This window comes from Schistocerca americana, chromosome X (assembly GCF_021461395.2).
Source record: "Schistocerca americana isolate TAMUIC-IGC-003095 chromosome X, iqSchAmer2.1, whole genome shotgun sequence".
Classification (NCBI taxonomy): Eukaryota; Metazoa; Arthropoda; class Insecta; order Orthoptera; family Acrididae; genus Schistocerca; species Schistocerca americana.
In genome coordinates this window covers 825,566,394-825,578,779 of record NC_060130.1, presented here as the reverse complement: position 1 = coordinate 825,578,779, position 12,386 = coordinate 825,566,394, and the positions used below count along the sequence as shown (strand labels likewise).

General features: G+C 39.2%; 1 protein-coding gene across 1 annotated transcript in view; it reads right to left on the bottom strand.

Annotated features, from left to right (window-relative positions):
- Window positions 1-12,386, bottom strand: part of LOC124555311 — a 471,119-nt gene that overhangs the window by 200,097 nt on the left and 258,636 nt on the right. The window contains exon 12 of the mRNA XM_047129186.1: window positions 4,020-4,118. Coding sequence (XP_046985142.1) covers window positions 4,020-4,118 — 99 coding nt within the window. The remainder of the gene's footprint in view (window positions 1-4,019; window positions 4,119-12,386) is intronic.

The window sequence follows — 12,386 nt, the reverse complement described above, 5'->3', positions numbered from 1 at the left end:
CTCAGTGCCATAAAAAGAACACTTGCTGCAATATGCTGGCATAATATTATGCCACAGCATCAGCTGATTGCTGCCACCCACATCCCAATCAATGCTAGTTACTGAAACCAAGTAAACTTAAGCACATGACGTACATGACATTTGTGGTGGTAACATCACACCAAATCTGCTCTGGCACATACAGACACTGACTGCCTGGCCAGGTAGGTCACAGAATTGGCGAGTCATTAAGTCGGCAGCCATCAAAATATTGACTTCCGCCGTGTGGTTGCTACCACTTCACCACCATCATAACTGGGTCACCTACCAGGGGTCCACCTACAGCATTGTTGGTCAAAGGGTTGAACTGAGGCCCTCCTAGCAATTGGCCAGTGCCGTATGGTGCCAGCCAAATGCCAGGCTGTGGTTCATTCCCCAGACATCTATGTTCCCGTTACACGTCACAGGTGGGGCAGACTTCCAGCCCGTCCCACACTTGGCCTGACCATGTCAGTCTGCTGCATCAGCTCCTGATGTAGCTCAGCCACAGGGCAGGAACATTTAGCACACAAGGTTGTGCCACATCTAAGCAGACTGAGCGTAGCAGCTGCAAGTGTCTTCACAACAGTGCTTTGCCGCCAAGGTCTGTGGGTCAATGCCTGAATTCTGTCACCTGCCAGATGAAAGCATGAGCTACTGACATGAACTGTTGTGAAATAACAAAGAGATTCTGCAGTTATTGAGCTGGTTTTGACTCACCCTGACTCACCAACCTCCAGTCAAAAATATCCACACCTCTACAGATGCATGAAACAGCAATGGTACATCACTGAAATAATTTGTTGAAGAACTATAGAACATGTACTATGATCATACCTGATGACTTATTTAAAGACCAAATTGAAGAGAGGAAGTGGGCAATTTTCAAAGTGACAAATCTCACATTTGTCAGGAGAATCAAAGAACAATGTCTTTCTTTTTGTACATAACTTATTTGTATACATGAAACTGAGAATGTATTCTGATACCATGGAATTATGCTGGCAGCTCATCACTGTGAAAAGTAATGAGATGAATTAGAAAATAAATAATTTGTCAAGGAAAACTATGTGCCATACCAGGAAACTGACTGGTTCTGAGTGCCAGTAAGCAAGTTCTTGTTCCCTACTGCCATTAATATGGAGGCACATTTTATTTATGATAACGCAAGTACAGGTATACAGCAGTAACAATTTAGTCAACAAAAATCGTGTCTCATTTCTTTTACATTTTTTACAAGTGTATTACAAAATTTAATTCATAAAAGATATTGCTCAGTATTGATTCTGTTTTGTGCATAACTCCATTGGGACCAGATGCTGCAAAGTTTACTGCAAAATGCCCTGTGCTGCTGAGGAAGAAATGACAGCATTGTCAACAGATGTTTGTTTTGCAGCTCATAAAAATGGGTGGTCTTCAGTTGAAGTATGGTATGGCTTACATATGCTATGGTTTTTCTTCTTTTGAATACATTGATATTCTTCTATTCTTCTGTTTTTGAGTAGGAATGTTTAATAGATACTTGAGATGGATGAGTATGAGGCACTTATATAATACTGCTTATGGAGATCTTACATGCCTGCATTGACAACAATGTTTCAGCAGCATCTCCAAAAACCAAAAAAACTCAGTTACATGGATTGGAATTACATGGAATGAGTTAATAGTTTTAGCTGACTCAACAATCAGGTGTAAATCTTGTGGAACAATGACTTTGACACATGGCACTTGGATCTTCTGGGGGTAGCATGCTTGGCACAAAGACCACGCATCTTCTAGAATCTTTGAAACATTTTCTTCAAGGTTTGACAATTGGAACAAGTTTAGAGACCTGCAATACAGTACCAGCACACAATGACATTGAAAACATATTTTTGAAAAAATAACAGTTAGAACATTTTCAATTTCCATTCTTCAATTAAGTTCTTTAAGGGTCAACAGGGATTTCACAAGTGTTGGTCAAATGCAACTTAAGTAATTCTGTTTATTTACCGGCTGCAGAAGACTACAGATAGTAGAGTCCTAGAAGACTTTGTGATTTTTAACATCTGGAAAGCCTTCTACACAGCTCAGGAAAACATTGATCATCTGGAAGCCTCTTCATATTTCATAACATATTTCGCCATTTATATACAAGAAGTAAGCCAATGAAAACTGTAAATGTGTAATATAAAAGTATAAATGGTGCAAGTAGTTTGTAAGAATGTTCTTAACAGTTCTTAGTAGATGGCAGAATCAAACAATTCAAAAACAATGACACAAGGAATAGGAAAGTATTGCTGCACTACAAGGAATTTGTACCATGGATGAGCAGGATTCTATTACTCAGTTTCTACAAAGTGAATGTGTAAAATATATCTACACCTATGTCTACATCTACAGTTGTACTCTACAAGCCACTGTGAAATGCATGGCGGAAGGTATGTTCCACTGTACTAGTTATTAACGATTTTTCTCATTCCATTCACTTAAAGAGTGTGGGGAGAATGATTATTTACATGCGCCTGTGTGTGCCATAATTAATCTAAATTTATCCCCATTATCCCTATGAGAGCAATATGTAGGGGGTTGTAGTATATTCCTTGAGTCATCATGTAAAGCCAATTCTTGAAACTTCATCAGTAGACTTTCTTGGGATAGTTTCTGTCTACCCTGTGAAGTCTACCACCATTTCAGTTGTTTCTTCACCTCTGTGACCCTCTCCAGTTGTAACATATTCCTAGAGTTATAATTTCCATTCAGTCCTTGGAGCTTTTTAAGTAGAATTTCTCAGAACAGTATCCATTTAGCTTCAAGAGTTTGCCAGTTCAGTTCTTTCAACATTTCTGTGACACTGTCCCATCAGTCATACAAACCTGTGTCCATTCGTGCTGCCCTTCTCTGTTTGTGTTCAATATCCCCAGCTAGTGATGTTTGGTATGGGTCCCACACACTTGGGCAATATTCTAGGATGAAGCACATGAGTAATTTGTAAGCAATGTCTTTTATTGACTGATTGCATATCCCTAGTATCCTACCAATAAATCAAAGTCTGCTACCTCCTTTACCCATGGTTAAGCCCATGCGACTGTCCCATTTCATGTCCCTACACAGTGCTACACCCAGGTATTTGTATGAGTTTATCAATTCCAGCTGTGACTCACTGATATATTCCTAGGATACTACGTTTTTTGTCTCAGAAGCAGCTCTATGAATGGAGATGAAAGTTCAGAATTGGTGAAATGAAGGTCATTAACATTTCTTGTTTTCTGTTCCTATCATTCTGAGTTTTCTAGAAGTCATTTTCACTTGCAATCAAATCAAAATGTTGTGGATTACTATGCACACTTGTTCTGCTACACCATAACAGTGCGCATTCCCATACAGTTCATGCAACAATTGTGAAAATCACAGATCTGGCATTTGAATATATTTCACATCTGTCAAGTTTCATTTTGAAAACAGGTACACAAGGAAATGCATGAGTGGTCGCGCAGACTCCCAAATGAAGCGTTTGTTTCAATAATTTAATAACTACAATCAGTCAGACATACATTGACTGTAGTGGAGATTATATTGCAAAGTGGCATAACTTTGTGTTGTGTGTGCACAATAAGTAATATTTAAAAATATTTGCAAGTTTTATTTGACTCCCCATCAATAGTTAACATTATATCACAGTTCCTTGGAGGGGGAAATTTTATTTGTGTTCTTTGGTTCCTATATCTCAAACAACAATTCTTTGCAGATTTGATTTAAACCACCCTTTCACTGCAGCCTCTCATATATTTGTCCCAAAGAGTTCTGTACCAAATGGAGATTGGCACCCACTACTATGACTACAATTCAGCTACTAATCGTAAGCATCTAGCTTCAACTAGAAGTCCCTTGTTTATGAAGCCACTACAACATGCCGCTACAGTAGACAGAGGTGTGCAGCACTGTTTTCTACAGGTGTTCTGCATGCCGATATTTGGGACTGAGCTTACTCGGCGTGGAGTCGGTTCGGCCAAACAGTGTACCTGGTGGGTTTCCATGGCTGGAACTGCCTCCTGTCTGGCACACGCGTTCAAAGTAGTCTGTTCCTGGACGGCTCATCAATGCCTCGCTGCCTGCTGAAGCTGCAAAACAAAGTAATAGTGAGCTACATAGATGTACAAGTTACTTGATACAGCTTTGAAGTTGATTTCTAAAATATTGCACTACCTATCCACAAGGACAGCTTCATAAATAAGAAAATTTTTTAGCATAAAGTAGAAAATGTAACTGAATCTTATTAGTTTTTGGTAAGCTTGATATCTCTGTCGCTTTCCATAAAAGTTTCTAATTCAACATACAGTTGTCTGTATGCAGTTATATGAAGTGGTCAATATGATGCTTGTCTTAGAAGATAGAGGGGGAGTGGGAAGAACCTAGTTTCTTGCCATTATACATTTTCATAAGAAGGGTTGAACAGCTGCAAAGATCAACACCAGGTTGGATGAAACTTCCTGGAAGTTTAAAACTGTGTGCTGATCCGAGACTCTAACTTGGGACTTTTGCCTTTCATGGGCAGGTGGCCTACCAACTGAGTTCCCTAAGCACAACTCAAGACTTGACCTCATGGCTTTACTTCGACTCATACCTCATCTCTTACCTTCCAAACTTCCCAAAAGGTCCTGAGTTCGAGTCTTGGTCCAGCACACAGTTTTAATGTGCCATGAAGTTTCACATCAATACACATTCTGCAGCAAAGTGAAAACATAACTCACCATATTGGATATTAATGTGAACTCTGTACTGCCATTGACACTTTATGAATGCCACTTGATGAGTTAAAACACATTAACTAGATAAAAGAATAAGTATGCTCCATGTGTTGGCACTATAACACAAGAAGCTATAGGAAAGCTTCATGATATAATAACAGAAAATTGCAGAATGAAAGAGTGTTAGATAATTGATACTGTAGTTATTACAACTGAATAGGCCAAATAGGTATGTTACACACAGCCTGAAAAACTAGACATGAAATGGCTCTCTCTCTCTCTCTCTCTCTCTCTCTCTCTCTCTCTCTCTCTCTCTCTGTGTATGTGTGTGTGTGTGTGTGTGTGTGTGTGTGTGTGTGTGTGTGTGTGTGTGTGTGCGCGCGCACGCGCGCGTGCTATGGAACTGGTTTTTCACTAAAAACTGATATGGATGAATATTTCAACGCAGACTATAGGAATCTTTAGGCACAATCTGCAGATCACTTTGTAGACATTCCTGACTATGGATAAAACTTGGGTTGGTCATCAAACAGTTAAATCCAGAGATCAATTGGCAACCAAAATAATGGATTAAGATTGTTGTTAACATACTAGAGATTACAAAGGCCAGGAAAGGTATGGTCATTGCTTTTGAGGATTATCTGATAGCAGAAAACATAAAAATGGAGTAAATGAAGCAGGCAAAAAGAAACACAAATGTCTCAAAAATGAGATCGACAGGAAGTGCAAAATGGCTAAGCAGGGATGGTTAGAGGACAAATGTAAGGCTGTAGAGGCATATATCACTAGGGCTAAGATAGATACTGCCTACAGGAAAATTAAAGAGACCTTTGGAGACAAGAGAACCACTTGCATGAATATCAAGAGCTCAGATGGAAACCCAAAGAAGGGAAGGCAGAAAGGTGGAAGGAGTATATAGAGAGTTTATATAAGGGCGATGTTCTTGAGGACAATATTATAGAAATGGAAGAGAATGTAGATGAAGATGAAATGGGAGATATGATACTGCGTGAAGAATTTGACAGAGCAATGAAAGACCTGAGTCGAAACAAGCCCCCGGGAGTAGACAACATTCCATTAGAATTACTGATGGCCTTGGGAGAGCCAGTCATGACAAAACTCTACCATCTGGTGAGCAAGATGTATGAGATTGGCGAAATACCCACAGACTTCAAGAAGAATATAATAATTCCAATCCCAAAGAAAGCAGGTGTTGACAGATGTGGAAATTACCGAACTATCAGTTTAATAAGTCACAGCTGCAAAATACTAATGCGAATTCTTTACAGACGAATGGAAAAACTAGTAGAAGCGGACCTCGGGAAAGATCAGTTTGGATTCCGTAGAAATGTTGGAACACGTGAGGCAATACTAACCTTACGACTTATCTTAGAAGAAAGATTAAGAAAAGGCAAACCTACGTTTCTAGCATTTGTAGACTTAGAGAAAGCTTTTGACGATGTTGACTAGAATGCTCTCTTTCAAATTCTGAAGGTGGAATTGGTAAAATACAGGGAGCGAAAGGCTATTTACAATTTGTTCAGAAACCAGATGGCAGTTATAAGAGTCGAGCGGCATGAAGGGGAAGCAGTGGTTCGGAAGGGAGTGAGACAGGGTTGTAGCATATCCCCGATGTTATTCAATCTGTTTATTGAGCAAGCAGTAAAGGAAAAAAAAGAAAAATTCAGAGTAGGAATTAAAACCCATGGAGAAGAAATAAAAACTTTGAGATTCGCCAATGACATTGTAATTCTGTCAGAGGCAGCAAAGGACCTGGAAAAGCAGCTGAACGGAATGGACTGTGTCTTGAAAGGAGGATATAAGATGAACATTAACAAAAGCAAAACGAGGATAATGGAATGTAGTCAAATTAAATCGGGGGATGCTGTGGGAATTAGATTAGGAAATGAGAAGCTTAAAGTAGTAAAGGAGTTTTGCTATTTGGGGAGCAAAATAACTGATGATGGTCAAAGTAGAGAGGATATAAAATGAAGACTGGCAATGGCAAGGAAAGTGTTTCTGAAGAAGAGAAATTTGTTAACATCGAGTATAGATTTAAGTGTCGGGAAGTCATTTCTGAAAGTATTTGTATGGAGTGTAGCCATGTTTGGAAGTGAAACGTGGATGATAAATAGTTTAGACAAGAAGAGAATAGAAGCTTTTGAAATGTGGTGCTACAAAAGAATGCTGAAGATTAGATGGGTAGATCACATAACTAATGAGGAGGTTGTTGTTGTTGTGGTCTTCAGTCCTGAGACAGGTTGATGCAGCTCTCCATGCTACTCTATCCTGTGCAAGCTTCTTCATCTCCCAGTACTTACTGCAACCTACATCTTTCTGAATCTGCTTAGTGTATTCATCTCTTGGTCTCCCTCTACGATTTTTACCCTCCACGCTGGCCTCCAATGGTAAATTTGTGATCCCTTGATGCCTCAAAACATGTCCTACCAACCGGTCCCTTCTTTTTGTCAAGTTGTGCCACAAACTCCGCTTCTCCCCAATTATATTTAATACCTCCTCATTAGCTATGATTAAGTTATGCTCTGTGCAAAATTCTACCAGACGGCTTCCTCTTTCATTTCTTCCCCCCAATCCATATTCACCTACTATGTTTCCTTCTCTCCCTTTTCCTACTGACGAATTCCAGTCACCCATGACTATTAAATTTCCATCTCCCTTCACTACCTGAATAATTTCTTTTATCTCATCATACATTTCATCAATTTCTTCATCATCTGCGGAGCTAGATGGCATATAAACTTGTACTACTGTAGTAGGCGAGGGCTTCGTGTCTGTCTTGGCTACAATAATGCGTTCACTATGCTGTTTGTAGTAGCTTACCCGCAATCCTATTTTTTTTATTCATTATTAAACCTACTCCTGCATTACCCCTATTTGATTTTGTATTTATAACCCTGTATTCACCTGGCCAAATGTCTTGTTCCTCCTGCCACCGAACTTCACTAATTCCCACTATATCTAACTTTAACCTATCCATTTCCCTTTTTAAATTTTCTAACCTACCTGCTTGATTAAGGGATCTGACATTCCATGCTCCGATCCGTAGAATGCCAGTTTTCTTTCACCAGATAACGACGTCCACCTGAGTAGTCCCCACCCGGAGATCCGAATGGGGGACTATTTTACCTCCGGAATATTTTACCCAAGAGGACGCCATCATCATTTAATCATACAGTAAAGCTGCATGCCCTTGGGAAAAATTACGGCTGTAGTTTCCCCTTCCTTTCAGCCATTTGCAGTACCAGCACAGCAAGGCTGTTTTGGTTAATGTTACAAGGCCAGATCAATCATCCAGACTGTTGCCCCTGCAACTACTGAAAAGGCTGCTGCCCCTCTTCAGGAACCAGATGTCTGTCTGGCCTCTCAACAGATACCCCTCTGTTGTGGTTGCACCTACGGTACGGCCATCTGTATCACTGAGGCATGCAAGCCTCCCCACCAATGGCAAGGTCCATGGTTCATGAGGAGGTATTGAATATAATTGGAGTGAAGAGAAATTTGTGGCACAACTCGATTACAAGAAGGGATCGGTTGGTAGGGCATATTTTGAGGCATCAAGGGATCACCAATTTAGTATTGGAGGGCATTGTGGAGGGTAAAAATCATAGAGGGAGACCAAGAGATGAAAACACTAAACAGATTCAGAAGGATGTAGGTTGCAGTAGGTACTGGGAGATGAAGAAGCTTGCACAGGATAGTGTAGCGTGGAGAGCTGCATCAAACCAGTCTCTGGACTGAAGACCACAACAACAACAACAACAACAACAACATCTGATAGTATTCCCACTTTATTACTCACAAGGAACTCTTCAAGTCTGAGGTCATAAGTTCAATCTTTAGTAGGGGTCATTTGAAAGTGTAGTGTTAACAATTATGACAGGAAAAATATGGGTGGCTAATGTCTCACCATGTACTTCATGAGGACAACAGAAAATGAGTGTTTGGGAGATGCAGAGTTCAACTTTCTATGAGATTTAGGTATTACACTTCACAAAATGAACACTGAATGAAAAATGGTGCACTACAATGATCATATAGGTTCACACCTTAAAGATTGAAGGTGAAATCCTTGGGTGTTACATACCACGCATGATGTTCTGCCAGGTATCCACTCTTACAGAATGCATATAGAATCATACTGGTGTAACAGGGTGATGCAAAATGAAGGAATGTGATGGTATGCAACCAAATGCAAAACAGTCTGTTGTGGAGCTTATTATGAGACTGGCTATCATTTAAGGAATAGCTGCAAGTAATGTGATAATATGTTTTATAGGCTCAGAAAAAACAAACATCCAAAGACTGAATTTGTATAGTGGTTAAAGGAGGTATGAATTGCGATGTCATACACTTTTCAGGAGGAATAGTTTGCTCTAAAGGAGTATGATTTTTATATGCAGGCCAGGAATCAAGCAAAAGTAAGTTATTTCGACCAGCTATTGGCCAACTGCAGTGTTTATACCACAGTTGTAGTTCTCTTACATCCATTTTTCCACTCTTGCTTGCTGTGATGTCAATATTCCCTACTGCTCTTGCAAGATCATGCACACGAGAATGAATCATAGTGGGCAGAGCACCTCCAACTTCTTGCAGCACAATAAATAACTTTTCAGCCAATTTACCATCCAGATTAACAGTCGGCATAATTGTATACAAATGCATTAAGGCTTTGTTGTTGAGTGATCCAGATACAACTCTCTTGGTATCTCTAATTTCCAGGATTCCTTTGATGTGTATTTCCTCTTCAAATCCCAATTGGTCAGAGATGAAAAGAAATTCCTTACTGAACAATGAGATAAGTTTGTTTATTTCATCAATGAAATTTCAGGCCGATTTTGCAGTTTGCCATGCATGTCAAGTTGACATTTTGTTTGAAATTGCACTATCTCACACCATCCAATTCCGTAGCACTGTTTGATGTTATGCAACCACCAATTGCTTCCCTTTAAATCATTTTAATCTATGTCATGCACAATGTGATGTGCAGAACATAGTAGGGCACTATCATGGACATCCTGTAAATTGTATTGAGGATCCCTGAAATGTGCAAACACATTTTTGTAACAAGAGCATCTTGTTCTTTCTTAAATATCCATAGTTTTTCTTTTGCACTACATGGTCATATTACTCCTGAGTTATTCAAAATCTGTTCATATTTTTTTTTTTTTTTTTTTTTTTACTATGCTGTGGATGGTCTTCCATGTATGTAATTATGTTTAGTACCCGATCTTTGGACAATGACTGTCCTTTACTACCTTTCACTGAAGACAGGATTTGTGGCTCCCTGTCTGATAAGGATCTACATCTACACCTACATATATACTCCGCTAGCCACCAAGCCATGTACGGCGAAGGGCACAATTCACGCCAAAGTCATATTTCCCCGTTTTGTTCCACTCACAGATCACGCGAGGGAAAAACGACTGTCTGAACGCCTCAATACAATCTCTTATTTCCCTTATCTTTGAATGGTGGTCATTGCGCAATTTGAAAGTTGGTGGTAATAATATATGCTCTACATCCTCAGTGAAGATCGGATTTTGGAATTTAGTGAGCAGCCTCTTCTGTTTAGTGCACCGTCTATCTGCAAGTATGTCCCACTTCAAACTTTATATGAGATTTGTAATGCTCTCATGATGGCTAAATGTACCAGTCACGAATCTTGCCACTGTTCTTTGGACGGTCGCAGGTTCGAATCCTGCTTCGGGCATGGATGTGTGTGATGTCCTTAGGTTAGTTAGGTTTAAGTAGTTCTAAGTTCTAGGGGACTGATGACCACAGAAGTTAAGTCCCATAGTGCTCAGAGCCATTTGAACCATTCCATTTGAGATCATTTCGAATTGTCACACCCAAATACTTGACGGACGTTACCGCTTCCAAAGACTGAGCATTTATTTTGATGTTCCATAATTCTACAACAAATCGATGTCAGTGAAATTGGCCAGTAATTGTGTGCATCCAATTTTCTACCCTTTTTATAGATTGCTATGACCTGGGCCTTCTTCCAGTCCTGTGGAACTTTCCGCTGTTCCAATGATCTCTGATAGATGATGGATAAGAATGGTGCTATATTTATAGCATAGTCAACATAAAATCTCACAGGGATATCGTCTGGGCCAGATGCCTTCCTGGCGTCTAAGGATCTTAACTGTTTTACAATACCAGATGCACTAAACACTAGGTCAGCCATCCTTTTGTTTGTTTGATAATTGAAAGGGGGAATGGTGCTGCAGTCCTCTACCGTAAATGACTTTTTGAAAGCTAGGTTTAGAATTTCGGCTTTCTGTTTATCATCATCAGTTACATTACCCATACTGGATGATGATCTAGAAGGCTAAACCCCTGTTTCAATATAACCTTCACTTCTTAAGCATGTATTGTCATAATTTTACTGCTCATGATGTACATTGCACAGTCAAGAGTATATGATACCACACATTCCACTGAATCATCTTGCGGAAATTGTAATATTTCATCTGCCACTTCTTTCACACACTGAAAATATTTGGGTTCCTTTCTGACAAAATGTCAACTCTTGCAACTGTTATTGTAGATATAATGCAATGTTTGCTTTGTTTATTCTGATTTGTATCAACACCACTACCACTGTAGCACTGTTGCGAGTTACTCATCAACTAAGCAGTTCAACTACGCTCTGTAGCATCTTGCTGTGCTCACCACTGGATACCTCCAGTCCCACAAAGGTGACAAATAATTTCAATAAAAAGATGTAGCACAAATGAATTATTTTCATTTTTGATAATCCCACTAAGAAAGGACAGTCAAGAACATAATAAATTTCTCTATTATGATCCTGGATGTGGTGTGCCATTTTTTTTTCCTTCATACAAATTTATTAATATATGTGGGTACATTGGTAATTTGGTAATCATAATTCACAAACAAAATCTATATCACATAGACTTCAATACAGGAAAAAGATCAACAAGATATTGTTAGATTACTACTTCTTAGGAATCTTAGTAAAAAATGTAATAATAACACTAGGTTTTCTTTTCTAAAGATCTTTCCAAATGGTTTCCACCTTCCTTTCTTTCACTCTTTATCTACTTTCATGATTTGTGAACCCTGAAGCATACCCTGGCCTAATTTTGCTTCCTTTAAGTGATTTTTTCAAATGCGTTCTTCAGTTTAACTGAAGCTTGAGAGAGAAGCTCTTCTCATTCCTCTTTGGGTAGTTTGGTGTTCTCTTTTTCTATTCTTTCACAGCATCCACTTCACAGTCTATTGATTTATTGATGTTACTTATTTTTTAAATCTTCTCTGCAAGATACCTTGGTTTTGTTCCTCATCTTACTTTTCTTCCAATTCAAGTTTTCTTTCCCTTTCACATTCTTCCTTATAAGCAGTATAATTTGTGTGTGTTTGCTGTCCATACCTAATGAGCTGCAAGTCAATGGACACAGAAAGAAACTGGGGCTATTGCCTCAAAACATCCCTCACAGTCAAAACACTGTTTAAAAGCCTATCAGTCATTGCTGCCTGTCTTCTCGCAATTTGTGCTTTAAAATGGAATATCTTCTCACTGTGTCTGCACTCCCATGGGATTGTGTAAGAGGATCCTTAAGAAGTTTTGAAGCATTTGGGTACTTTAACTTT